Consider the following 27,863-nt stretch of genomic DNA (forward strand, 5'->3'; position numbering starts at 1 on the left):
TCACTCACGATGATGAGCAGGATAAAGTAGATGAAGTTGTAGAAGGAGTGAGCATCCATCACAAAGTACATGATGTCGACCCAGCCCTCCAGTGTGATAACCTGGGGAGATGGCAGAGGGGCAGGCTGTTTCTGGGCCCCCAAAGCCTCCCGCAGTCTCCTCTAGAGGCCCTAATCCCATCCCAACCCTGAGGACGACCACTCCAAGCCCGGACTGTGTCCTGGCACTTGTGTCCTGGGGACTCTCCCCGTGCCCAGGCGGCCCCACCTGGAAGATGGCGATCCAGGCGTAGCCAATGTTGTCGAAGTTGATGGCGCCCTTGAAGGGGTTGTGCTCCCCCGCGGAGCAGTTGGTGTAGTACTGGTTCCAGTTGACACAGGTGGTGTTGCTGGAGCTATTGTAGGCCTCGTAGTCCAGGACGCAGGGTGGGCCGCCACCCCCATCTCCGCGCAGCGTGGGCACACTCCTGCAGGAGCGCATGCCATTCTCGCGAGGTTGGGAGCAGATGAAGGGGTTCTCGTCCTCGTTCTCGGTCTGGTAGTAGCGCTCCAGGTCCACACTCAGGGGGCTATGGAGGGGACAGGGATGAGGCTGAGAGCAGGGTTCTTGAGGGACAGGGCCCAGGAAGGGAGAGCTGGGTGGATACACTGAGGCACACAGGGCGAGCACGGGGTAGGGGCAGAGATTTGTGGGTACAGATGGGGGGCACTGGGAGCATGCAGACTGAGGGTGAAACTCCAGAGTCGGGGTGTGGGAAGGCTCCATCCTAGAGCAGAGGTTCTCAACGTGGCTGTACTCTAGGCTCACCGAGGAGCTTTTAAAAATCCCCATGCCCAAGCTGAACCCCACAACAATGAAATCAGAATGGGGGGGGAGGGGGAACCCAGGCCTGAGCAGTTGTTTAAACTCCCCAGGTGACTCAAGTGTGCAGACAAGTTTGATAGCTAGACATGTCGCTAATAAGAGAACAGATATGTCACCAGCAACAGGGACTGAGGGAGGTCCCAGCCCCACAGCCGCTCCCAGGTCACCTCCCAGCCCATGTGCCACTCACAGGCTAAAATTCTCAGGCAGGAAGCATCGGTTACGAAGCAGCCCTGCCCACAGCTGGACGCCAACGATTCCAAAGATGAAGAAGACGAAGAAGCACAGCAGCAGGACGTTGCCCAGCATGGGCAGCGTGTCCAGCAGCAGCGTGACGAGGATGCGCATGCCTGTGGAGGCAGAAGCCGCGCTGGGGGCGTCAGGCTGGCCGGGCTGCGCTGGCTGCCCTGTGCCTGGCAGCACTCCCAGAGGGGGCCCACTGGGGCCTCCAGGGCCGAGGGAGGCCGCCTCCAGCTGGAGGGAGACCAGCAGACACTGCTACGTCTGCAGGCAGCCCTCGCAGCCCCTGACCCCTACCAGCTATCCCTCCTGGCCCACCCATACCAGTCAGAGCACAGCACCACCAAGGACGGGCAGAGTGGCCGCCGTTTCCAAAGCACTCTCCAGCACCTCATCCCACCTAACTCTCCCAATGTCGCCACAGAGTGGCTATCACCCCCAATGTGCAGATGAGGGTCGAGGCTCAGAGGACTAACGTTCCTTGTCTAGTATCACAGAGCTGCTGAGTGTAGGTGCCAGGACTTAAACCAGGCTCTCTGCTTCTGCATCCCATTCTCCAACTCATGTGCACAAGGGCACGTGTGCGCGCACACACACACACACTCGCATCCTACTTCCTTCTCTCACCAGACATAATCACCTGACCTTTCTAAGTTATAGCCACCAACGTCATTGGGGAAACCGAGGCAGAGAACTGCAGCAAGAACGTGAGCAGGCAGGAATCTCCCTCTGAGAGCCAAGCCCTCAGCAGGGGCCAAGATGCCCTGCACTTCACCATGGTTCTGGGCCCTCTCTCTGAGTCTAGTCTCTGCTTGGTCCAGATCCTCACATCAGGACCTGAGGAGACACAAGGCTGTTTCCTCGGGTGGCCATCAGTTAACAATCCCTTCCACAGAGAAGGCCACCACAAACCTGCCCCTAAGATGTTGTTAGAGATACTGCCCTCCCTCCCCACTCCAGATCTAGGAGTCTAAACAAGCCCTTGTCAAGCACAGACCTCTGGTGGCTAGTTTCAACCCCCAAAGTGCCACTCGTGGTCCCCTGACCCCTCCAGGGAAAAAGCTTCCAAGCAGCTGATAATTAACCCTCCTGGTGACTGAAGCGGCCCTGCCCCGTCCCTGCCACTCAATCCCTCTACCCCTCTCCTCTCCCTCAGCCCCAGCCCCCTTCAGCTCCTCCGTGCTCCACCTGAGATCAATTCCTCAGAGTCTGCATAAAGGGAATTATACCAATAGTTAGAGGCCGATAAATCTGCCAGGCATCGCCTGGGGCGGGAGAGCAGGGAAGGCATGCCCCTCCTCTGGAGCTCCTGTTAATACCCTAACGCCTGGAGGATACACTGAGCAGCTCTGCCCACCTAGACACACGCACACACACGCACACACACAGGCACGCATGCACACACAGCAAAAGGGGCTACTGCTACATCAGACACTGAGCCCCAGAAATTTCCCCCACCCACCCCACTCCCGGGATGGCAGCAGAGACCATCTGCAGCTTGTGTAGGCTGGGGAGTTGCAAAGGGGGCCTGAGCAAGGGTAGGGGGCGGATGTAGGGGGAGCTGGAGCTGCCAAAGCCTGGCTGGCTCAGAAACCAATGCGGTTTAATTTAGATAATGGTCCCGGCAGTCAGTTGCTGCAGAGGCTTGGAAGGGGGTAGGAAGAGGAAGGGGACACAGGCAGGAGGATGAGGCATAGAGCGGCCTTGTCTTGAGAGAAGTCATGCTCAGTGTGGCCAGTGCAGTCTCATCAGGGAGAATCAGACTGCATGAGAGGCGGCTCTGGCTAGAAAAGGCCGTCCCACTTTGCACCCGCTACTCCTGGCCTGCCAGCCTCTCCACCCTGCTCCCACCCACCCCTGTTCCACTGGAGGGAGGGCGGTCTCGCTGAAGGGAAGGGGTCATCTGAGACACTCTTGAGACCCTGACCGAACATCAAGCTCCCTTTGGTTCCAGTGACCCAGCTCCCCACTGAGCCCTTCTCTGAGAGGGTCTGCCTCTGTGCCAGGCCCCCCATGAGGCCTGTGAGTGGCCAGGAGGTAGGCGTCAGGCCTGAGATTTCCACATCTCCTCTTGGGGTTCTCCTTCCAGGGGCCAAGAGCTCAGGGATCACTCACTGGGCACCCGGTTAATGGCCCTGAGCGGCCGCAGCACACGGACTGTCCTGACAGCTGAGAAGCTGACGTTCTGCAGGTCCAGCGAATACTCCAGCATCCTGCAGGGAGGGACCCAAAGGGAGGCCCTTTGAGTCTGAGGCCGTCGTGGGGGTCAAAAGAGGTCAATGAGGAACCCTGCTGTGGTGGGGCAGGAATCTCCCTCCTCCACCAAGGGACCCTGAAATACCAGCTCTCTCCCTGGGGGCAAGGCCACCCCCAAGCCAAGGACAGACTCCTTATCAGAGAATGAACAGAGGAGGGTTCGGATGGAGGGGCCAAGGAATTCAGAGACGTACAGGCTCAAGCACTATAGGCAGGACATCCCCAGACCCTTAGTGGACAGCCAGGGAGAAAGCAACACTGTAAGTGGGCTGGGGGTGGGTGCCGGGCCTAGAGCTGACCCTGAGGAAGGGACCGATCTGATTCATTGCTCTCCCTCTCCAAGCCCAGGCCCTCACCCTGCAATGACGATGAAAAAGTCAAGCCGGTTCCAAGTGTCTCCCAGGTAACACTTTTTCCCGAAGATGCCCAAGGCCACCATCTTCACCACCATCTCCACAGCAAAGAAGGCAAAGATGAAGTCATCAAAGGCCTGATGTGAGAACAAGAGGCTGCTGAAACGGAGGAAAGGGTGGGGGCATACCCCCTACTCCACCCCACCCCACCTCTGAGCTCAGGGCCTCTTGCAGAGAAGGTGTCAGGGTTCTAACGATCAGGAGCTGCCCCCTCCACCACCACACACACGCTCACCTGCAGGATCCGGCAGCGCTGGGAGTCACAGGCAATGTCTTCACATGGCCGGAACATGCCCAGGGTCACACAGTTGAGAAGGATGACCAACATGCTGATGCGCTCAAACCAGGTACCAGGCAGTCAAGGAAACAGCTGGCCAGGCTGGAGGCTGAGCGCGCACCCCCACGCCCTGCCCAAGCACCTCCTGCTGCTTGACCTCCCAACCCCACCTGAGATGTAGTCAGGTGTGCTGGGAGGGCTCTGGCCTACATCGCACACGAGCCCCCAGGCCTAGTCCTACCTCGGTCATCTCACCTCTCTGGACCCAGCTTTCTCTTCTGTAGAGTAGGAAAAGCCACAAATACCCTGACTATTTGCACAAGCCATTTGGGGGATGAAATTGATCGTGCTCATGGAAATGCCAGGCACCAAGAGTTTGCTGCTGAATCTGAATTCTATTCTCCTACCTCACAGGGAAGATGTGAGAAGCAAATGAGATAATGTATGTGAATGTGTGACACAAACCTAAAGTCGGATTATGCTTGCCTTACAGTTTACCAAGCACTTTCACAGCATGCCACATTGGATGCTCGCAACAGCCCCGAGAAGCATCCGGGCTAGATCATCTTCTTCCCCAGAACCCAAGGAAACTGAGGCCCAGATAGTCAAAGTCATGTGCTGAAGGTCACAGGAGAGACCCAGATGAGACTGAGGTTTCCAAGTTTTGATCTAGGATTGCAGCTTCCATAGCTGCTCAAACTGCAGGGAAGGGGCTGTCAAGACCACTGTCACGACTGGCAGCAGGCAGACAAGCAAGTGCCACAGAACCAGAGCCTCAGGCTGCCTCTTCCCCTGCTAGCCCCTGGCCTCTCAAAGCCCTCAGATAGCCTCCAGATACATTCACACAGTTAAATAATGAGGACCCACTACACACCAGGCCCTGGGCTGGACATAAGCTCCCAGCCTGTGCAGAACAGACAGTACCCTGTATATAGATCGTGCTGCCATCACACCTTCTTATAGCTTCCAGCAAAGCCCCACCCTGGACCAACTAAGACTCTGATCTGCAGCAGTGGGGAGAGAGGGGTCTTTCTAAACCCTGAATCTTTCCACATAGTGAATTTCATTCACTTCCAGCCCATCAACAGGAGAATGTACAAAATGGCCTCCGGACCTTAGAAAATTCTGGGCACCAGATTCATAGATAAGTAACCAAGGAAAATATGAGAGGAGTAGGGAAGAGTAAAGAGGCTAGAAACAAGCAGAGAGCTGGGGGCCAGGGGAAGGAGAAGACCTGGAGGATGGAGGTGGGGAGGGTGTCATGGCAGCCCACAGCATGACCCACCCAGCCAGACTCAATGCAACAGAGAGGGCCCGGAGCAGATGGAATCTTCCTGTCATAACTCTACTTCTAGGGTGAGAAGGCTTTGGCCAGGGACCCAAGGACTTTCCTTGAAGTTGGTCCCAGCCATACCCCATTCTTGTCCTGAACCTCAGACCACACCCCCTCTCCAGGAGCCCACATTCAACCCCCTTGAAGCCCTCCTACCCCCTCCTGTCACCCAGGCCCTTTCCCTTCAGACTCACATCCCTTCCCACTGACAGGTACCCAAACTTCCCTAGGCACTACAAGTTTCCCTAACCTCACATCCTCACAGGCATAAGAGTTAAAAAAAAAAAATTCTAGGCTTTTGGGGTGAGTAGATGGAAGGGGGAAATAAAAAGAGTGCTCTGTTTCCATGGAGCTGTTTTCCTGAATGGAGCCAGATCCCGATGGATCTCTCCCCAGAAGGAGGGTCAGCCAGGGGTCACCCTGGAAAAAAGGGGACAGGGAGGGAGCTCCCTTGGGACCATCATCTGGAGGGGGAAGGACACAATTACCTTCAAGAACTGGCCTGCTTTCCCCAACCGAGCCCCCTCTTCTCCTCTGTAGGGAAGAGGGTTCTGAAAGGGACCCATATGAGCAGACGTTGCTACATGGGAGGAGGTGGGTAGCTCTCCTGGGAAGCAGGGCTCCTGGGACACCTGTTTGGACCCCTCTAATGGCAGTGAGTCCACCATGTCATCTGTGCCCTTGTCTCATCTCCCTCCCTGAGGCAGGGGCACTCTGATATATCCAAGCCCCTGCAGAGCTTAGAGTAGTGCCTGGCATGTAGCAGATGATCAATATATGGAGAGAATGAATGAAGGAATGAATGAATGAGTCAATCAGTCAATCAATCTCCCTGCCTAGAAGCCAGATGTATCTCCCCATTCATGTTTTCCTACCTTGTTTGCTTTAATGATTGATGATAACTGCGGGGGTGGGGGGGAGAAGTGACACCATAAAGGAGCTGTCCCTCTTTCTGTCCCCACCTTACACATGCTCACACTGAGGCTTCTGATAGCCAGAGTCTGCCTCCAAATAATCCCACTTCCAGCTCTTAACCACAGAAGCCCCTTCTCAAGAGGGGCTCTTGGCAATTCACCTTACTCCCAGGTACATCCTGCCACTCTCTCCTCTCCCCTTTCCCTATAGGTAAACATAAATGGACAGGGAAAACACCAAGGCACAGGAAAATTTGGGACAATCTGAACTGAGGAATAATTAATGGGAGTGGAGGGTCTTTCACCCTTCTCAGGGTAGGGCTCATTTCCTTGGGAATATGGCCGTATGTCACTGTGTGATGTTCCTCTGTTGCCATAACAACAGGAGGATGTGTCACCAGGTGGTGTGGATTTCTTGCCATGGTAATTAAAGGGAGCCCCTCACACATGAACTCCCCTTACCCAGGCTGCTGTCTTGTCCTCATGCAGGGGAGGGGAAGTAGGGAGACCCACAGGTTATCAGGTTGGGGGAACCATGTGACAAATCCCCATGGCAACCAAGGGAATAGGGGACACTGGTTGCCATAGTGACTATGAGAGACCTGTGCGATCACATGTCTACTGTTGCTATGGTGACTGTCCAGGCTGGAGTGGATCCCAAAGGGGGAGGTGGGTAGAGGAAGGGAAGATCTTTTCTTTCCCTACAGCCCACCATCAAAAGCAGAGAAGAAGGAAATGGCAGGGCGAGGAACACCACTTCCATCCCTCCTCCTGTCCTCCCTCCAGGAGAGAGAACTAGAGCATGTTATCAGCATAACTCAGTCCTCTCAGTGGGGCTTTATCTAGAGCCCTTGCCTAGTAGGGAGGCTATAAGGGAGAGGAAGGTAGAATGAGGGAGGGAGGCTGGGCCACCTCCGGGGGCATGGGGGACTGAGAAGGGAAGCAGGCCCCCTAGCTGTTCCATTCCCCCCTAGGAGCCTGCAAACCTGAGGCTGAGGAGCGCTGAAGGGGAAAAGGGCCTGGACCCAGGAATCCTGGCCTCCTAGTACTCATTGGGGAGGTGGGGAGCTTGTCTCATCCGCCCCCGCAGAGGCTGGTGTCTATGGGACTCAGCATTCCCCAGAGCGGGGTGAGATCTAGGGGCTCAGGAGTGGGGCTCCTGCTAGGTAGGCTGAAAAGGGGATTCCCCCAGCTAAGTGCCACCCCCCCCCAACTCCCACAAGCCTGTTTCCCAGTGGTCTGCTTGAGGACTGCTCCAGAGTGTGGGTGTGTGGGGAGGGAGGCTTCCAGCTGAACTGAAAACTGCAGCCTGAAGAAAGGCAGCCAGCCCCACCCAGAGACAGAGACGTGAGACACAGAGACACAAGAGAGCCGGCCCTCTGGAATCTTTGGGAGGGGAAATAGGCCAGAAATCTGATTCAAACGTCTGTGACTCTGTGTGTGTGCGTGTGTGTGTGTCTGCATGTGTGAGCCGTTGTGTCTGTCGCCATCCTGGCTGAGGCAGGCAGGGCGGGGTGAGAGATGGGGCGGGAGCAGGCAAGGGGTGAAGGGGGGGTATGTGGTGGGGGTAATCCCAGGAACGGCTCCAACTGGCAGCCTGGGTGATGGGGAGTCCCCCGGCAGTCCCGTGGAGCAGCGTGTGCATGTGGCCGAGAAGGAAGGTGGGCTTGGGACAGACAGAGTGCCAGGGGCTGCTCTGGCCCCTCAGCCCAGTTCCGTTCTCCAGCCCCAACCCGTCTCCCCAGAACCCCCTCTGGAGAGCCTTGGGCTTGAAAATGAGAGGAGGGAATTGGTGAGGAGACAGGAAGAACACCCCCCTTCCCTTTCCTCTGAGGGCCAAAATGGAGATTTCTCCCTAGGTAAGAGAAACGGGGGAATTTGGGACACTAGGACAGTGGCAAGGAAAGCTCCAGAGATTCCTGGTGCCCCCTCCCCTCCAGACGCACACACTCTCAGACACACACACAGCGATGCAATCACACACTCACACTCACTTCTGGAAGCCATTAGGGCTCCTGCTGTTCAGGCCTCCCCCTTCTCCTCCCCCCACTCCTGGCAGGCTCCCTTCTCCCCCTCTGGCCCCCTTCCCACTCCCCCTCTCGGCATCCCAAATGCCAGCCTGTGATTTCCAAATGAGAAAAAGCTGTGCTGGGCTCTGAGCTTGGAGAAACTCCTACACAGACTTCCAGATGTGACACAACAGCCGGAGAGGGAACGCTCAGGATCTCCTTCCCGGGAGGGGAGACGCACTCCCTCACACTTGAAGAAACACATACTGAGAAGTCCAACACACTCCCTCTCCTACAGCCTGGGAGGAGGGGGCCTTTCTGACTCTGAACTGACTGTCCAGGAACCCCTGCTCTCCCCAGTACCAAAATATGCCCTTCTGAGCCCCTCCTTCTTTTCGCTGCCATTCTTCCCTCCCCAACACACACACACACACTCACACATTCACTCACATACCACTTCCCACCCGGGTCTAGATCTCCTCTCTAGGAAACCTGGTCTCATAAAGAGGCTAAGAGAGGAAGGGGCTGAGAAGAATGCCAAGAAGAGCCTAACTGGCTTCAGTGAGCTGAGGGGACGTGTCCTTATGTCCCTCAGGCCCAGAGGTGCAGCCAAGGGAAGCCTCGCAGATACCAAAAAGAGAGAGGGAAAGACTGAGGCCCAAGAGCCAGTCTAGAACTCCTCTGGCGGTGAAAACACAGGTTTCCCTTGATACGTGGGTGTGATGAGAGTAGTGAGGGCACGTCTTAGGCAGCCCCCTTGCCAAGAAATTATTCTCCACCCATCCTCAATCAATCCAGGTGTAGTGGCTTGTCCAGACCTACGGATGCTAATGCCCTACACCCCAGACTCTCACCACCCTAGAGGTAAGCCTCCTCCCCCACTCCCAAGGTGGGCACTAGGCCTGCATCTCTCTTCCCTCATTCCAGCCCTCTCCATTTACCCCTTCCCAGAATCCCTCAAGGAAGGAATCTAACCCCAGACCATCCGCTAGCACCCGAAGACAGCGCAGGTGGAGAGATGTGAGCCAAGAGGTCTGTGTGTTTTTGGAGGGAAAGGGAAGAGAAGATTTCTCCACACATACTCCCCCACCACGACACACCCTGCTGAGGGGCTCCTGAGAAGGAGGGGATGGGTCTGGTGCCTTTTCACATGCATCGAGCGAGTGTGTGATTAGGAGTGCAGAGGAGGGATGCCCTGAGCCTGTTCTTTTCTGAGACATTTGTTCCCCATCTCTACCACTGAGAAAGGGGTCTGGGGTGGGGGTGGGGCCCAGGTTGTGCCCGTTCAGCAGGTACACAGACGTTTGAGGCATCCCCCCCTTTTCTGCAGTTCAGAGAGAAAGGAAAGGGCAGGGGAGGGAGAGAGGGTGTGATGAGAGGAGCTTCCTAAAGACCCACAGGGTGTAGAGGATGGGGGTTGGGGGGGACCCAAGCTTACATCCCTGCTTTGCGCACTAGAGGCAGCAGAGCTGCAGATAGTGAGGGCAGCACTAAGCTCCCCCTGCCCGCCCCCCCCCCCGCATCTTCCCCAAAGCAGAGTCCTTGTTGGGCTCTCAGGGGTTACAAGGGAGACCTGACATCTCCCACCCTGGGTCCAAAAGAGCCTCTGAGCTGGAGGGAAAGAGCCAGGAGAAGCTGTCAAGACCAGGGATGGCAGCACACCACCCCCCCTTTCCTTCCGGCAGTGGAGGGACCCACCCGGGAGCCTGGAGCCAGGCATTAGCCAAGCAGTGCTTTGTGCTGTGGGCTAAGGGGCAGAGGCTGTGGGGATGAGGGGGCTGGGGTCTCTCACACAGTCCCAGACAGGGCAGAGGATAGAGGGCAGTGCTAAATCTATCTCCCTGGTATGTGGGGCTTGCATTCCACAAACCCATCCAAGGAGCAGACATGGGGTGGTGGACCCGAGTCTTCCTCAGTGAACTGGCTCATCGTCTCGCTGTCCCCCCAGTACTTTCTTAGAAGGCTGCAGTCTCCCATACCTGTTCTATGATCAGGCAGGAGCACTCCTATAGAAAGGGGATGGCTAACTTGGACCGGCTTAATCCCATCCCCCTACTTGCCAAAGCTCTTGCCACAGTCTTTCCCTCCACAAGAAAAAAATCTAGCACAAAACTCTCCAATCCAACCTCAAGCACCCCGCATTGAATAAAGAACTGGGGAGAAGGGAGGCACTCTGAGCATTGGGCTCCTACTGAAAGGGTCTCTACTCCGGTTCTGGGGGCAGAAGCTTTCCTCCACCACATCTTGTTCTCATTCTGCGCCCCTGACATCAGCCGCCGCCGGAATCTCCTTGTTGTGCCTCCAAGCCGCGGGGTGGGGGTTGGGGGGGGTAAGACCTGGTCCCCGCCCCCCAACATCTCCCTCAGGGTCAGTTAAAACGTCAGCCTCAAGGACCAGGTCCGGGCGGGGGTAGGGGGTTGGGGGAATCAGACCCTAGAATCAACCGCAAACTTTGGAGCTGGGGCAGGAGGGAAACCCAGGAGACTGCGGTCCCCCTCCCCCGTCCCCGCAGCTTCCTCCCCACCCCACCCCCCAAACTCGGAAACCAAACCCAGCTCGCTAACCGGCGGCGGGCGGAATAGAGCTTGCAGGCTCCCGAAGCTTCCCACATCTGGAGGATGACGACCCTCCCCTGCCCACATCTGGAGAGCATCCAGCTGCAAACCAATGGGGCACGTCTCCTCTCTTCTCCTGGCCTGGATCCCAAACCCCCAAGGAGGACTGAGGTGTGTGTACCGAGGTGGGGCTCGCCTGGGGCAAACCTGCTCCTGTCTCCGCTCCTACTCTGACACCCCCTCCCTTCCTTAGCAGTCCCCCTCTCATCTGCCCATCTTTCAGGCTCACTTCTCCGACTCACCTGGCTTTTGGTCCCCTCAGGCGGCGCGGCCCGCCCCCCCCCCCCCCCGCGGACCCCCCAGCCCGGTCGTCGTGCCCCGGAGGATATGGGTTACAGACCGTGCGGAGACACCAGCTCCGCGGGCGGCTGTCCTGGCTCAAGTAGAAGAAAACCACCGGGGCCAGTGCAGGGTACGGCAGCCCCTCCGCCTCGGAGTCCGCGCTGCCCGGGTCCTTTTCCGCCGACCCCGGCCCCGGCCGGCCCCGGGCCCCCGACAGGTCTTTGAGCCGCATGAAGCTCCGGGGCTGTCCTGACTCCTCGGCGCCCGCTCCATCCTCCTCCTCGTCCATCCTCTGGCCAGCCGGGGCCCCGGGTGGTTTCGAGAGGGGCAAGCGGCGCCCCTCACAGAAGGTGTCCTCACGCAACCGGGGGGCCCCGGCAGGGGCGCATGTGAGGGGCTCTAGGACGCAGGCTGAGCCCCCGGGAGGGCCAGTTCAGCCCAGCTTCCCCTGCCCGCAGGGGCATGCTGCCCGCGGGGCGCCGGGTCGCAGGGAAGCCCCGCCCGGCGCGAGTCCCGCTTCCCCAGGGCTTCTGGGGCCCCCCGGGCCAGCCGGCCGGCTCCCCCTCACTTTGTTACGGCTTCTTCGCTTCGCGCCTAGGCTCCGGTCGTCGGATTCGGCGCTACCTTCGGCGAAGCGGCCGCAAAAGGGGGAGGGAGAAGGGGGGTGGAGGGTGGGGGGGTCCGGGGAGGGGCGCCCCCTCTTCCCGCGGCGCAGCTGGAGCAGGATCTAAGGGGTCAGCATCGTCCCGGCTCCGCGCCAGCGGCGGCGGGGGAGGGGAGGAGGAATTTCTTTTGGGGTGGGTTTGGAGGGGGTGGGGGGCGGCTCCTTTCTCCGCGCGGCGTCAGGCTCACGGTCCAGGAGGGGGCGGGGAGGTGGTGGGGGGCCGTCCCGGGCGGGGGTGGAGGCGGAGATGCCGCTGCTGCAGCCGCCGCGGTGGCTGCCGCTGCCGTAGCTGTTGCCGGCGCCACTGCCTCCTCCTCCGGCCGAGACGCGGAGCGAGCAAGCGAAAGCCGCGGCGGAGAGCCCGGCGCACACCACAGCTGGATCCCTCACTCCAACTTCAAGCCTCGGCCCCGCCTCTCCCCAGCCAGCCTCACAGCCAATCGCCGCGCGACGCCGGCCCCGAGCCGCACGCCCATTGGCCGGTCGCCGTGGCAGTGAGGGCGGGGGCGCCGGGGAGAGAGCCACAGCTGGAATCTGGTTCCCACCCCAAAGCCCGGGACCGCCCCTCTCCCCTCCCCTTGCCCCTGGTGTCCGCTCCCGAAGACCGGAGCCAATTAGACCGCTACCGAGACCGAACCCACTTTCCTATTGGCCGCAGCGGGCTCTGGGACTCCCCTGGAGGGAGCCCCGGGGAATCAGAGTATTTGGCGCGGGGTCCTGGGATCGTGCCGCCGGCCCCCGGGCATCCTTTGTCCAAGACCCCAGAATTGGACCGCAGCCGGAGGGCGGGGCTCAGCTCTGGGCGGGCCTGGTGCAGAAGGGAGGCAGATAACCTGGTGTGAAGGGTGTGACCAGGATCCTAGCGAAATCCTGGGTCTCCACCTGATTAATATCCCACACGGGAGTTCAGCCTAGGAGTGGGACTGAGGAAGGGTCGAGCGGAGCTGCAAGTCCCGGGGATAGGACTTCAGGATGGAGAGGGTTGGTCTTAGGAAAAGCGGGCGGAGCCAAGGAAAGGGCTGGGCAGGCAAGGTCTGGGCGTGGCCTCCACCAACCTCTTGAGCTTGTCTGTCCTCCTCCCAGGTCCACTTCTGCGACTTTGACCGTAATCTCCTAACCTTAACCCGCTGACCCTGATCTCATGTTGACACTCCTGAGCTTCGTGCTTGAACACATGGCCCCAAGCAGGTCACGCCGGACCCAGAGCCCAAATCTCCAAGAGCAGCTGCGGAGCTGAGGGATGTTCCTGCGAAGGGACCTGCGAGGGTCTCGAGTGTGTGAGAGGTGGAAGCATAGGGCTTTGCCAACTCAACCTGCAGAGTTTCACCAAGCCCCTACTCCGTGCCTCAGTTTCTCCTTCCCGAGTTCCAATATGGCTTATGGGGAGGCTGTCCGCTGGACAGGAGATTGGCGAGGCTACTCTCCTCGCATATCTCCACCCTACCGGGAGCGGGTCCTCGAGGGTCTGCTGCTACCCACGCGCGCGCACTCACGTGCAGACCCCGGCCCTCGCCCCGCCTCTCCTTCCTGAGTCCCCGGGCTCTGTCTGCCCCAGTTCCCTCTCGCCACAAGCGCTACCCCTAAAGGCTGTGGGTACCCGGGAGCGGGGTTCTTAGCACTGGGGTGAAGTGGGGCGGGGGGACAAAGAGGGTTAAGACATCGGGAAACGCTTCCCCACCTCTGCGGGAGGTAGACACGGCGGAACCAAGCAGGTCAGTTAGTTCCTTCTCCGGAGACTTCGGGCCGCTTACGCCACTGCGGAGAGGCACAGGGATGGACCCGATGACCTCCTACACTCGCCATCCCCCCACCCCCCCACCCCCGCCTCCCAGATGTTTTTTGCTCTCCCAAAGCTACGCCACCCACGCCTCCCGCCGAGTGGGGTGGGTGTCTCAGCTCCCTCCTGGGCGGGTTGCGGGGAGTGCAGTGGGGAGGGCAGAGCGGCTGCTGCCTCCCAGGTTGCCCTTTCGCCGAATCCGGCACCGAGTTGTGCAAATGAGGCCGGGCTCATTTGCATTTTATGCTAATGAGCAGATCCCTTAAGTGCCTTTCTCTCCTGGCGGGAGTCTCTGTTCTCATTCCACGTGTGCTGGCGCCAAAGTCTTGAACTCTCAGTGGTCTTCTGGGAGAGGGGCCTATTTATGGTTTGCCCGCTGTCTGACACCTTCCCTCTCCCTGGTGCGCAGGCTGCCTAGTTGGCCTGCCCTTCCTAGGCAGGATTAAGAAGCCCCAGGGCTGGTACTGGAGGTAGTGACTCTAATTATCCCCTCTTAACAGAGGGGGAAATGAGGCCAGAGAGACTTGCCCAGCCCAATGGTCAGGTTTCCTGATGGTCAGAAGGCCCCACACCTTCATCCACCATCCAGACCACCCCTTAACCCCCATCTCTGGGCTGAATTCAGCTCTAGAACACACACAGAAAGGGGGCAGATACATGCACCATCTTGGTAAATCATCCCTGTGCTTGGGACCACCTAAGGCATCCTGACCCCTGTGCAGGACACCAGGAGACTTTGATATCCCTGTCAGAGATGCTCACTGTTGGCCTGAGTGGGGGAGGAAAGGAGGAAGGCAGGACCCAGGAAGAAGGCAAAGGAAGTCATGAAACCATCTTTAACTCCCACCCTCCAAGCCTCAGCTCTGACAACACCTCCTCGGGGTGGCCTTCTTTCAGCAAGTATTACAGTGCCTACTAAGTGTCAAGGTGCTGAGGACGCAGTACTGGATCAGACCAGAGTCCATAACCTAGAGTGCTGGGCCCAGCCTGGGCTCACGTCTGTATGTGTAGTAATGGAATGGTTGGCTTCCCCTCTGGGCTCTATGTTCCCTGAGGCCAGGGGCTATGTCTATTTTGCTCACAAAATGACAGAGTTTGGTGCACAGCAGGTGCTTAATACATCTCTGTTAGATGAATAAATAACCTCAGGCAGATAGGGGGAATGGGAGGGATAAGAAATTCCTTTCTCTGGGTCAGCTGGTCTAGGTGTTGTCTAAGATCTCCTCTGATTTTAAGGGGACAACCCCCATATACACCCTGCTCCACCAACCCCTCCAGCCTGCTCCCATTTACACCCCTCTCACAGCCTAGATGGTTTCCTCAGGAACTGAGAGAATCTTCCCATAGAGGTTCTCTGCTCAGCATATACATTGTCCCATTTAGTCACCTCACAGCCTTAGAGTTGGTGGCTGGCTAGGAGCTGGGAGTCGGGTGGTATTTTTTAGACAGGGAAACTGAGGCTCCAGGAGATGATGAAATTACTTCAGTGACTGCCCAAACTAGGAGACCTTGTCTCCAATGGCCCCAGCCCATAGCTCCTCCAGGACAGTCCTACCAGCGGAACAAGGAGCATACCCAAGAGGGACCAGCAAAGGAGAAGAGAGGCCAAACACTTAAAACCCCACATCTGAGCACGACTTATGGTCAGCCTTGCCCTCTTTAGAAAATGTAAGCACTCCCAAGGGCCTAACTTCTTCCTCTGAACTCATTTACCAAATTCCATTGTCAGGCGCATGCCTGATACCAGGGGAAGGAAAAGAGGAGACACAGAGCAGAAGGAAGACTGGATGGAGGGGCAGAAAACACCAAATGTGGACTTCCCTGGTGGTCCAGTGGTTAAGAATCCTCCTGTCAATGCAGGGAACACGGGTTTGATTCCTGGTCTGGGAGGAGATCCCACGTGCCACAGGGCACCTAAGCGTGTGCCTCCACAACTACTGAGGCTGAGTGCTGCAACTACTGAAGCCCACACACCTAGAGCCTGTGCTTGGCAACAAGAGAAGCCACTGCAATGAGAAACCTGCGCACCACAACAAAGAGCAGCCCCCACTCGCCACAACTAGAGAAACCCTGCACGCAGCAACAAAGACCCAACGCAGCACCTCCCCCCCCCAAAAAAAAAGAAAGAAAGAAAAAGAAAGAAAACACCAAAGGCACCCTCAGTCACATGTGGACATCCTGGGGGAAGAGGAAGCCTTAGTGGTCTTTGTTGTACACCGAAGACCCCAGAAAGAATGAGACACATTGAACTGTTTCAGGCCCGGCTCTTACCCTCTCTGGGCCTTGAACATCTATCCATATGAGGCCAAAGGTACCTGCCTTGCCACCTCACTCATGAGGGTCAATGGGACAACTGAGGCAGGAAGGCTTTGCAAACTGCCTAGACCTTTCCAAAGCCAGGGCTGGGGCTGCCAAAAGGCCACCTGTGCTTCACCATGCTCTACCCTCCCTCCTCACTGCCCCTCAGACCAGGTTCTGCTTGCCCAGCACCCAGACTTCCTGGCCAAAGCTGAGCAGGCTCCAGCCAGGAAGGGGCCAGCTGATCTTATTGACTGGAGCCCTAACCCTCCCCACATGGGCCGGTGGCTTGCACCAAGGGCCCAGCTGCCCAGACCCAGGTCCCAGTGACTATGTGTGGCTACGATTGACAGGATGCAGGGGGTGACTGTGGTCCTGTGCAGACGTTGGAGTGATTCAGTCCAGTCTCCCAGCCCCTTCCAGCCCTACTCCTCCCCACTGCTGATGTCCCCACAAACAGTGGCCCCGTTCAGATACCTCTAGCAGCCTTTTCTGGCTCTCTGTACTGCGTGGCTCTGGAGCTACAAGGGTGCCTAGGCTCATCAGACCCCCAAAGGGCCCAGGGTTGGGAGGCAGCCCTATTACCCTACACTTGCCCTTCCCAAAGCATGCTTCCCAGTCCCCTCCCCCTGGTGGGAACTAGGTGGGGGTTCCAGGGCCTATGAAAATGTGGGTGCCAAGGATGGGGCATGTGAGCATCTCCCAATATTGGGGGAACAGGAGGAGATCACAGGAAAGCACAGGTTTCCCTGCAGCAGGAAGGACTCAGGTTTGGAGAAGGACTTCCAACGCAACATATGCTCCAAATGAAAGAAAACTCTTTCCCTGGACTGACTTATGTGAAGACAGGGGGATGGACAATATGACCTCCTGCAGAAAGCCTGGGAGCTGGACGGATACCCCAAAAGAAATGTCCTTGGTTCTGATAAGAGCAGCTCCCATAATGGACCAGAACATATGCAAATTCCATGAAACATAAAAGCTCATATAAAGCATCCCCCTGCCTCTTCCCCAGCTTAAAATTGGAGGAGACAATGGGAAGGGAGGGCAGGCCCCTATCTTAACCCTGCCTGAGGGCAAGGGTTGGCCTTCGCCCTCCCGTGCAAGTCCGTACCCCCGCCCCCACCACTGGTAGTCATCACTGGTCCCCTGACCTCAGCTTCACTCAGGTTGCAATGACCATGGAGGCGGGCCTGCTGACCTCTGAAAGTGAAAGAGGAATCTGAGAAGGCAGATGGGTCAGCCAGGAGCTCCCAGAAAAAGGGGCCCTGGGCAGCTGGTTTCCATGCTGGAGCCCGAGGCCCCTCTCTCACAAGCACGGCGGAGGCCCTGAGGTTACCGCGGGACGCTGTTAGGTTTATTCCAGGGTGAGTGGGTGCCCATGGTGGGGCAGCGAGGATGGCCAAGGTCACCTGGTGACAGGGTGCCCAGGGGTGGCCACAGGTTCTGCAGGGCCCTTCAGGGCCTGAGTCTCTGGCTGGTTGGGACGCTCCACCTTCTGCCCCAGCCTGAGTTAGGGGAGGCAGTCACTGATGCAGCAGTTTCCGTAGTTCACAGGGCTCGGTGATGGGCATCGAGTAGGCCTGATTCTCACACACGTAGGCGGTGGCCCGATCTTCCAGCCGCCGCAGAGTACTCAGGAAGGGCAGCTGGCGTGACAGGAAGCTCGAGGGGTCCCCATCGGCCAGAATCAGCACCTAGGAGAGCGGCAGAGGAGGTCACCTGGGGGCACTGAGACACCAGCAGGGCCCACTGGTGGGTTTCTTCTCCCCAGGCCTTCACAGGAGCTAGAGATACTGGGGAGCTGAGGAGGGGAGGGCGCCCTGGCAGGGGAGGCAGAGGGTGGGGCCAGGCTCACAGACCAAACCTTGTTAGGGATGTAGATGGAGTGGACACACTGCAACAGAGCCTTGGTGTCCTTGGCCTGGGAGTCTCCACAGATCACAATCTGGCCAGAACAGAAAAGTAACTCCAGTGACAGGTGCAGGGGGGCTGGACCCAGACCTACCAGGGCTTCCCATCCTCCTGCCACCCACCCTATATGCCTAAGAAGAAATGGGGACTCAGCTCAGCATCCCCCAGACCAGCTGTCAGGAGGCTGCATCAGATTCACTGATCAGCAGGTGAGAACGTGTAATACACTCACATACACACACACACACACACACACAGGAATACACAAAGCGCCAGTGTCGTACATAGTGGTAGAGATTCAAACACAGGGAGACACACACATGGGCACAGACACCAGCACACACACACACAATACTTGATACACTGGAAGACGCACAAACACACAGAGAGACCCATACACAGGGAGACACAGAATGGTCATGTATACACACGTCAGGTGCCCATAGAGAGACATACCACACAGACACCGGACACACACACACACCCAGAGGCAGAGATGTATAGGCAAACAGGCAAATATAATCAGGCAAACCTGAACACTGGGCATACACATGCAGACAGGCAATCATGTACCGGTGAGCACTCACACCAGCACACACTCGGAAAGGCAGGCACACAGTCACATACCTCCAGAGTCACGCACATCCAGATACACACACAGCAATAACACATAAGGACGTACACACAGACAAGCATATATCTGCACACACGATACCGCTGACCTAACTACACCAACACACAGAGGCTCACAGAAACACTTCAGCAACCACAGGGACCCATATTTAACCTGCTCCTCGGAGAGCCCCAGTCACAGGCGCTCACACAGGCCAGAGGCCTGCCTCAGACACACACTCACACAGACTCCTCCACCTGCACAGAGCAGCCTTATGGACATTTCCTCAGAGACACCCGTACACACTCGCACAGGGCCATGCACTCACGGACCTGAGCTCTGGGGACAGCCCCAGGAACTCCACTCCATGTCTCCACTGCAGCCCCAGCTCCCCTCCCGCCGAAGGTCCCAGCCTGCGTGCCCCACCTGCTTGAGGGTCTGCTGGTGGGCTGAGAGGGCACGGACCATCTCGGGCAATGCCACGGGGACACGGCGCATGCGCTCTGAGAAGGCGGTCAGTAGGCACACACACTTGTCCATCCAGTCCTTGTGGCCCGTGAAGCCGTGCAAGCGAAGCAGGTTGTGGGCCGACACGGAGTTGGCGCTGGGCTCTGCGCCGTCCTGGTCTGCAGGGTGCAGGGGGTGCAAGGGCTGAGAGGGAGGGTCACTGGGCCCCACAACCCTGCTCCAGGACTGTGGCCAGGGTGGCTGGGGAGATGGGGTGGAGGGGTGTCTGCCCACTGGCTCCTGGCCCAGGTCTGAGAGTGCAATGCCGGCCCCAGCAGTTACTGACCTTTCGCGTGCTCACGTGCACCCTCAACTCCACCTGCCCCAGGCTGAGCTGCTGGTCCCCAGGCTCCCCCATCTGCCTGCTGACAGCTTCATGCAGCCACCCAGCTGCCTCTCCCTCTGTCTCCCTCACCTCCCACTTTAATCCATCGTGAATCTGCAGGGTCTGTGGCCAGAAAAGATCCAACCTGACCACTTCTCCCATCTTGTGCTTCTACCTTGTCTGGGCCTTCGCTATCGCCTGCCTGGACGGAACGCCACTAAGGGCTTCCTACCTGGCCGCCCTGTTTCCCCTGCCCCCATCTCGTCTCCACTGTCTGTCAGAGTAACATTCTTAGACTTAAACCAGAGCAGATCACAACCCACTCAAAACTCGCCAGAGCTTTCCACTCCTTGTGACACCTACAAGACCCTGCAGGGATCCAGCCCCACCTGGACATCCTCCCCTCACATGCTGATTTCTGCACCCCTGTCCTCCAGAACACAGGCTGCCCCCTCAGAGCCCCTCACAGGCTGTTCCCTCCACCTGAAATCCCTCTCCTGCTCCTCCGGGATCACACGGCCCCAACTTGCCCTCCAGCCCTCCCCTGTTGAGTTGGGCCCCACTGCTGTTCTCTCAGTGCCCTTTCCGTCATTGAGCTAACATTTATTGAGCACCTAATCATGCACCAGGCCTGCACTAGATCCTGGGGATACAGCAGTGTCAATATGCTGCCCCCAAGATGCTTACATGGGAGTGAGGGGGAGAGACCATTAACAGACCAGACGCATCAGGCGATGCTACATGCCACGGGGAAAAGTCAGAAACAGGGTACACAGCGGGCAGCTCCTACTTCTCCACGGCACTCACAATTTTAACTATGCATTTGTGTGTGCATTTTTGCTTTAAATATTACTATCCGTTAGTTGTCTCCCCTACTGCATAGTAAGCTTTGTGAGACTGTGGATGAAGTTGGCCTTGTTCAATCTATTTAGGCATGCCACTTACTGCCGCTAAGCATGCTCACAGATCACCTATATTAATTTTCATCTCAACCATGTAAGGGAATACCAACATTAGCACCACTTTGCATATTAAGAATCTGAGGCTCTGAAATGTAACAAGACCAACCCAAAGTCACTTGGTTAATGAGTGGTAAAGATGTGAGCAAAGGAGGGCCTGGCCCCTCCCCCCGCTGGCTCTTCACCACCACACTCCCCCAGGGAAAACCAAGCCCCAGTTGGGTCCAGGACCCCAGGCCAGCTCCACACCCTCACTGACCATCCTTCAGACGCAAGGGCAGGCCAGCCCCCAGCTCAGCCTCACTGCAGAAGTAGCCGCCACCCTGGGAGTCCCAAAAGAGTCTGTCCTGTGTGTCCTGCAGTCGCAGAGCCCACTCGAGCCACGCGCTCTCCTGTGAAGCCTCGTACAAGTCCAGCAGGCCCCGCACCACGAAGGAGTAGTCCTCCAGGAAGCCCCAGCAGGGCGGGTTGCTGGGGAGACAGGCGTTGGGGAGGGGACAAGCCAGGGAGAGAGGGGCTTTCACAGAAAGCGTCCTTTTCATGTGCTTTTGTTTAACCCTCAAAATCTAGCTCTTGGGTAGGGCCCATTAGCCCATTTCCCAGATAAGCAAATGGTCCCAAGGAGGTTAAGAGCTCACAGTGGGCAGAAAGCGGTGTCAGGACTAGCGCCTACCGGAGGGGGGCGAGGGACAGAGACAGGTGCGGCTGCCCAGCCCCTCACCTGTGCTCCACGGTCCCCCCAGAGCCTGCATAGCAGGTCCGCATCAGGCGGCCACTGGCCACATCAAACATGTGCCGCTTCAGGAACTTGGCACCATTGATGGCATAGTTGATCAGCCTCTCCTGGCCCAGGACAGCCCCGGTCACAGCAAAGCCAGACACCATCAGTCCTGGAGGTAGGAGACACGGGTGGTTGTGATGCCAGTCGGGGCCCAGCAGGTATGTCCATCCCAACCCCCCAATCTCCAACACCTTCCTGGAGCAACAGGGTAAGTGAGTAAGAGTTTGAGCTCCAGTGCCAGGCGGAGCTGGGCCGCTGTCTCTGTGTGTGACCTTGGGCGAATTACTATAACTCTTTAGGCCTCAGTTTGCTCATTTGTAAATTATGGACAATAAACCTGACAAAGAAAGAATTAATATTTAGCAGGTGCCTGTCACACGTAAGGGCCCTTGTGAAGGGTAATTCTGTAAACTGATCAGGGCTCAGACACAGCCACCCCACCATTCCAGGAAGCCAGCATCTTATTGTCCAGTTGCGGCTTCGGCCGACGTTTCCGGGCCTGGAAGAGCTTCTCAAGGCCTGAGTTGAGTAAGGTCCGTACGGCCTCCACGTCCAGGCCAAAGCGGGCAGCAGTCAGCTCCAGCGAATACCGGACGGTCAGCACGTTCTGGCCCTGCAGCTCCCCCTTGGGGTCCTGAGGAAAACAGCCCTTGTCCGAGGGAGTCCACTCACCTGTTAGGCTTCAGGACCCCTCCCAGGACCCCAGCAGTCCTCACCTGACTGGGGCTGATGTTGCCAGCATCCGTGAGCCCGTAATGCTTCATGAGGAGCTGGCCCGAGGTCAGAGGCTCGGTGGCGCCCAGCACGGGCTCAGGGAGGAGCTGCTGGACCTCTTTGACGGTCCACAGGTAGAAGGCGCCCTCTTTGGGCCGCATGCCCCGCTCCGGGGGCGAGTCCGCATCCTCTGCACTACAGAAGCCTCCAGACTGTGGGGAGGGAAGCGTTGGCTGGTCCCAGCCTTCAAGGCAGCGGAAGCCCTGAGCCCTCCCGCAGCCAGGCCTGCCTGCCTCAGCGGACACACACCCGGTGACTCAGGTTCCGAGCCACGTACTGCAGGATGCCTTTGGCAACTTCAGAGTAGAACTCGTCACCAGAGATCTGAGTGGGGAGGGAGGCTGTAAGCAGAGGTCCCTAGGTACAGCGGGCAGTCAGCGTTCCCCCAGGAGGGTGGGGAGGGAGGCTGGGTAGTGGACATATGAGGGAGGATTAGCGGTCAGGTTACGGGGGCACCACAAGTCACCAGGACGGCCCTGGAAGGGGCAGCCAGGAGTAGGTGGACAGGCAGGGCCTCTGCTCTGGGTTGGGGTCAGGGGTCACCTGGTAAGCCTGTGAATAGGCCACTGTGAGCTGGGCCTGGTCATACAGCATCTTCTCAAAGTGGGGCACGTGCCACTGGCGGTCCGTGGAGTAGCGGTGGAAGCCCTGTGCCAGGAGGAACGTGGGGCTGGAGGCCGAGCCCAGCCGCTGCCCCCACCCCACTGCCGCCCGCCGCCCTCCCCAGGGAATGCCTAGCCCCCCTCACCTGCCCCACGTGATCTCGGATGCCCCCATTGGCCATCATCTTCAGGGTGTGCAAGGCCATCTGCTGGGCCCGAGAGCCATCCTGAGTCAGCCGATGGCTGAGCCAGTAGGAGAACAGGAAGCTCAGGATCACTGCAGACACCAAGAGCACGTGGGTGAGAGAATGGGGAGCCAGGGGGGCCGAGATCGGGGTGATCAGGACTTTGGCCAGGCTGGGGTTCGGGTTTCCCTCAAGAGGCAGTCTCTCTGGACAGGCTGAGGGTTAGGAGATCAACCCACAGGACAGGTGATCGTTACCTAGATCAGCATCGGAGAGTGCCTGCTAAGACCAGAAGTCAGGGCTTCACTAGATAGCTACTGACAGACAGGCTGGGGGTCGGGAGGTCACTGGCCAGACAGGAGAGTGGTACGTAACCAAGACAGGAGTCAGAAGATCACTGCCTAGGGTAGGCTTCAGAAGGCCAAGCCAGGGCTGGAGTGGGCACGGGGCAGGGGGCACTGACCCGGCGTGGGGAACTTGGGGGCCTCGGCGAAGCCACCGTACTCCTCGTCATAGCCCTCGTCCAGCTGCTGGAAGCAGCGGCTGTTCATGGTGGCAGCGGAGGGTGGCAGCTGGCGGTCACCCGTGCTGATCTCTGACCGGGCCAGCAGAGCTGTGGTGACACGCTGGCTGTTTTCTAGCAGGGTGCTCTTGTTCTGCTTCCACTGTGGGAGGCAGGGTCAGACGGGCAGGTCAGCACGGGATGGTGGCCCCTCGTTCCCTCACCCTTGACCTCGGCTCCCCCTACTCCCCAGGGCACACCCACCTGCTCTCTTATCCTCATCAATACCGTGCGGAAGCCAACGCGGGTCAAGCCATCCTCAGGGGGGAAGTAGGTGCCCCCCACAAAGGGCTGTAGGTTGGGAGTCAACCACACACTCATGGGCCAGCCCCCACCACTGCTGGTGGCCTGGCGGAAAGAGGGCAAAGGTGAGGGGAGCAGCCCCACGTGCCCAGACAACCACCCCTCCAAGGGATGACCGCTCACCTGCACGAAGATCATATACACCTTGTCCACATCAGGCCGCTCCTCCCGGTCAACCTTCACGCTGACAAAGTCCTCACTGAGCAGGCGGCCAATCTCCTCATTCCGGAAGGACTCCTCCTCCATCATGTGGCACCAGTGGCAGGTGGAGTACCCCACTGCAATGGGGCCACGGAGCCAGGGAGCACCAGTGACTGGTCAGAGGGGTGCCAGCCAAAGGGTCCCAAAGAGGCCCTGGCCTCTGGTTTCCTGGGAGGCCCCCAGGCCTAGAGGACCCTTCCCCTATCCACCACCTCTTCCCTCCACCAAGCCCGGGGACGGTGGGTGCAGTACCTGAAAGGAAAATCGGCTTGTTTTCTTTCCTGGCCTTGTCGAAGGCTTCCTGTCCCCAGGGGTACCTAGGCCCGGCAGGGTGGGGCGTCACTCACTAGCCAGGAGCGGGGCGGGGACTGTAGGAGGGGTGAGGGGCCAGCTGCCCTGGAGGGGGGCGGCGGCATCAGGAAAAGGGCTCACCAGTCCACAGGGTTGTAGGCATGTTGCAGGAGGTACGGTGACTTCTCACTGACCAGGCGGTTAGGGACCTTCTGGGGCGTGGACTGAGAGCCGTCAGTCCGGCTCCCCTGCCCTCCAGCAGGCATGGGCACTGAACTGCTGACTGTCACATGTCGGTCCTTGTCCCGGGAGGAGCTACCCCTGTCTCGGGCAGGCGGGTCAGGTGAGGAGTCTCTCCCGCCTCCCCCGACGCCTACCCCAGAGGCCCGCCTGACCCCACCCTGCCCTCTGGCACCCCTCCCGGAAGCCCTGCTCCCAGCCCAACCCACCTTTCTGAACCACGGGGGAGACCGTGGCCTTTGGGCTCCCCCTTGTGTTTTTGGGGGGGTGAAGAAAGGTGGCTCATTGGGGGCTCCCTGCCAGGTTAGTCTCCCCCAACCTCTCAGACCTGGCGGTGGGAAGGATGATGACTGTGAGGTCAGGGTGCGTCACAATGAGCGGAATGCTCCTTCAGGCTCCATTCTCTCCCCCTCGCTGGGCCCCACCCAGGGTGGCTGTGCTGGAGGTGTCTCTCTGGCTCACCTGCCTGGTGTGTGATCCAGGCAGGAAGGCCACTCACTGCCGGAGGTGGGACTGGGCCAGGTGAGAGGCAATGACAAGAAACCCAGCATCAGGGACTCCCTCACTCAACGTCCACCCACTGGGCACGTCTGGGGGCCAGGTCCTGTGCCAGACCCCTCCATGACCCCCAAAGAATCAGAAACTGGCCCTGATCTCAGGGGGCTCAGCCTGGGAGGGTGGCACTGTGGGGCAGGCCTAAGTAATGACAGGCCCCTGCAGCATTAAGGACTGTGACAGGCCAGCCCAGGGTGCTGTTGGACAAGGACCCTTGGCCCAGCGTTGGGGTTCAAGGAAGGCTTCCTAGAGGAGGCGTCAGAACAGGGTTCCTGGGGCAAGCTAGCCCTGCAGCTGCGGGGAGGAAGGGAGGAGGGGGTTACTGTCTGGGCCAGGTTGCCGGAGCGGACATGGGGGTGGGGGGAAGGCAGGCATCGGGTGGGGAGGTGGCCGAGCAGGCACAGGCAACCAGCGCCAGGACGACAGGCCCCGGGACCCCGCAGGTGCAGGGTGCCAGAGCAGCCCCCTTGCTCGCGCGTACCTGCGGCTCGCGGCGTGGCCCGGCGGGGGCGGGGCAGCAGGAGGCCGCGGCACTGCCAGGCCCGCGCGCCCAGCACGGCTGCTGGGGGCCCGTCGGCCTAGACGCCGCGGACAGGAAGGGAGCACGCGAGGGAGGCTGTGAGGGGCGGGCCCGGGCACTGGCCGAGCCGCCGGCGCGTCTTCGCCCGGACTGCAGGCCGCGTGGCTGGTCTCCGAGCGCCTCCCGGTGGCCGATCGAGGGACTGCAGACCGGATAGCCCGGCCTTGGGAGGGCACGGGTCTGTGCACAAAACCCGGCAGGCTGTGCACAAAACCAGCTGCGGGGGTGTAACCCTCTTGAGGAGGAGATGCAGGGCTGTGAGGATGCCAGGGCCGGGGAAAGCTCTGAGCGCTCGGTAATTTTGTCCAACCCTTGCCTGTTTTACAAATAAGAAATGAGGCGAGAGGCAAAGGCGTGGCTTGTCCAGACCCTCCAAGCCAGGAGCTTCGCCTTTGCTCTGCACCCGCACCTCAAGGTCCTATTCAAACCTCACTCCCTCCAGGAAGCCTTCCCTGAATAATAATAATGATTCAACTTTATGTCCTTTCAGGTACTTTACACACATGTCTCATTTGCTGCATTCAGTCAACATTTATTGAGTGCGCATTGCCTACCAGACACTTTGTTAGGTGCATCAGTGGACAGAGAGTGACCAGGCTCCTGCCCTTGTGTTGCTCAGTCTGATGAGGGAGGCAGAAGCTAATCCGACAGCCAGACAAATTAATGTACAACCACAACCACCCACTGTGAAAAGTGCCATGACTAGGTATCACAAGGAAACTGGCCTGGTGGCAGAAGGGGGAAGGCCACTCTAAAGAAATCATGTTTGTGTAGCAGGCTTCCAAGAACAAGAGGATGGAATCTGGAAATGGCATGGGGAAAGTGCTGATGTGCAAAGACCCTGTGGCATAGCAGTGAGTCAGGGCTGAGGAACTGCAGAAGCCAGCATGGCTGCAGGACAGAGCACAGGGAAGAGAGGTGGTAGGTGAGGTGGTGAGGTTGAGGAGGAGGAGGGCAGGGGCCAGGTCTTGAAGTGTGAGCAAGAGTTTGGTTACTGATGAGAGCAGAAGAAATCTGTGGAAAGGGGAGTGGCCCCGCATTTTGGAAAGGTCCCTCCAGCTTCCTGGTGGAGAATGGATGGGAAAGAGACAAGAGTGGGTTTGGAGGCCATAGCAGGACAAAGGGGAGAGCTCCACCAGGCAGAGGTGGAGGTGGAGAGAGAGGGTGGACTTAAGGTCAGTGGAAGAGGAAACATCGTCAGGATTGTCTGTAAGGGAGATGAGGTGTCAAGAGTGAAGTGCAGAGTGGGGCTGGTGCTGAATGGGGGGGCATTTGCTGAGGAGGGGGGCACAGGGAGAGGCTCATGTCAGCGGTTCATGAGGTCCTGTTTGGATGTGTTGGCTTGAGATGTCCTGTACATGTGGAGATGACAAGGCTCTGGAATGCAGGGGAGGGGTTGGCGGGAGAGAGGAATCGTAGTGGGTGTTCAGAGCAGAGACAGTGTGGGATCACCCAGGGTGACTGCAGTGAGAGGAGAGGGGCAGGCTCAGGCCTGGGCCTGAGGAACTCAGAGGTGCACCCGTGAAAGATGCAGAGGATCATGGGAAAACCAGGAAAGGGTGCTGTCCCAGAGGCAAAGGGACAGAGAATTGCAAGGAGGGAGGTCAGACTCCGGAGAAGCCAGCTGGGATGGGACAGAAAAAGGTCCACTAGCTTCAGCAACATGGAGGCTATAGGTGGACTTGGCAGATGTGTTCCAGCAGGTGATGCTGACAGTAGAAGCTGATCGGAATGGGTTGAGGAGGGAGGGGAAAGAAAGGGGGCATGCACATGTGATGGGAGGGGGAAAGATGAAAAACTCTCAAGATGGATGATATTAATTATGACAAGTATCATGCGGAAGGATTTGGTTGAGAGAAGATATTTGATGACGTGGAGGAGAGAGGAGACCTCCGAGAAGCTGGGATAGTGGGGCAATGGAAGGGTTGGCAGGCGGGTGAGTCTGGTGTGTATGCTCCCTGGAAGGAATGCGGTTAAGATCAGAGAACAGGAAGCCTCCCTTTAATGTGGGGGAATCTGGGACGATGACGATCCCCAACGTGTGACGGGGTGAGAGCAGCTGAGAGGTCAAGGGGCGGTGAGGTCATCCTCTTGGATAATGGAGTCACACAGGATTGAGCAAGATCTGGGTGAGAAGACCGTGAGCCAAAGACTGGATCAGGGCAAGAATGAGGTGGAGCACAGCCCCAGGGGGAGGAGGCAGGACACCTGGTGGCTCCAGTTGCCAAGAAAGGAGGGGTCTTCCAGGAGGAAGATGGTCCAGAGCAAAACGGGGAGCAAGACTACCAACCTCCTCTTGGTGGGAAGCAAAACAGCACCCTTGGGAGTCCTTAGCGAAGTGGTGTCCACAGGGAGAGCCAGTTAGAAGAGGAGGACCCAGGTTGAGGAGGGGCCAGTGATGGGTCAGTGACCAAGAAGGATGGAGATCTTCCAGGTTTGCGCAGAAGACAGACAGGTCTGGGTACTGCCTGGTAAAACCAGGAATGAGGGGTATTGCAGGCTCATTGCTCATGGTTACTCTCTGAACAG

The 27,863-nt window shown here is 58.4% G+C and overlaps 2 protein-coding genes across 17 annotated transcripts in view; both read right to left on the bottom strand.

Moving 5' to 3' along the window:
• Positions 1-11,784, bottom strand: part of CACNA1G (calcium voltage-gated channel subunit alpha1 G) — a 62,737-nt gene extending 50,953 nt beyond the window's left edge. For all 11 annotated transcript variants that reach the window (XM_057715390.1, XM_057715401.1, XM_057715400.1 and 8 more), the window contains exons 1-7: positions 11,251-11,784; positions 4,009-4,120; positions 3,717-3,850; positions 3,220-3,317; positions 1,055-1,214; positions 268-568; positions 9-101 (exon numbers count right to left, since the gene is read on the bottom strand). In XM_057715390.1, coding sequence (XP_057571373.1) covers positions 9-101; positions 268-568; positions 1,055-1,214; positions 3,220-3,317; positions 3,717-3,850; positions 4,009-4,120; positions 11,251-11,492 — 1,140 coding nt within the window. In that variant the 5' untranslated portion in view covers positions 11,493-11,784. The remainder of the gene's footprint in view (positions 1-8; positions 102-267; positions 569-1,054; positions 1,215-3,219; positions 3,318-3,716; positions 3,851-4,008; positions 4,121-11,250) is intronic.
• Positions 11,785-17,277: 5,493 nt separating this feature from the next.
• SPATA20 (spermatogenesis associated 20) lies at positions 17,278-25,335 on the bottom strand. 6 transcript variants are annotated; one of them, XM_057715448.1, is made up of 16 exons: positions 25,236-25,335; positions 24,101-24,280; positions 23,921-23,985; positions 23,591-23,745; positions 23,369-23,512; positions 23,066-23,267; positions 22,564-22,694; positions 22,359-22,463; positions 22,065-22,139; positions 21,758-21,967; positions 21,483-21,675; positions 20,982-21,150; positions 20,520-20,731; positions 18,896-19,095; positions 17,810-17,890; positions 17,278-17,639 (listed from the first exon to the last, which is right to left on the bottom strand). In XM_057715448.1, the coding sequence occupies exons 2-16, from the start codon at positions 24,223-24,225 to the stop codon at positions 17,469-17,471; spliced, it is 2,238 nt and encodes a 745-aa protein (XP_057571431.1). In that variant the 5' UTR covers positions 24,226-24,280; positions 25,236-25,335; the 3' UTR covers positions 17,278-17,468. The 6 variants fall into 6 exon arrangements, with proteins under 6 accessions (XP_057571431.1, XP_057571428.1, XP_057571429.1 ...); XM_057715445.1 differs by lacking the exon at positions 25,236-25,335 and adding an exon at positions 24,662-24,765; XM_057715446.1 differs by lacking the exons at positions 22,065-22,139; positions 25,236-25,335 and adding an exon at positions 24,662-24,765.
• Positions 25,336-27,863: the final 2,528 nt, after the last annotated feature.

The sequence above is a fragment of the Hippopotamus amphibius genome, chromosome 17, assembly GCF_030028045.1.
Source record: "Hippopotamus amphibius kiboko isolate mHipAmp2 chromosome 17, mHipAmp2.hap2, whole genome shotgun sequence".
Classification (NCBI taxonomy): domain Eukaryota; kingdom Metazoa; phylum Chordata; class Mammalia; order Artiodactyla; family Hippopotamidae; genus Hippopotamus; species Hippopotamus amphibius.

Bases quoted from the DNA above. Each gene is read 5' to 3' on its own strand.
- SPATA20 (XM_057715445.1), bottom strand. From the start codon at position 24,750: ATGCTGGGTTTCTTGTCATTGCCTCTCACCTGGCCCAGTCCCACCTCC. The intron at 23,746-23,920 runs GTACTGCACCCA...GCCCCATTGCAG, and splicing joins CAAGCCGATTTTCCTTTCAG to TGGGGTACTCCACCTGCCAC. The intron at 23,513-23,590 runs GTGAGCGGTCAT...TCTTTCCGCCAG, and splicing joins TGTATATGATCTTCGTGCAG to GCCACCAGCAGTGGTGGGGG.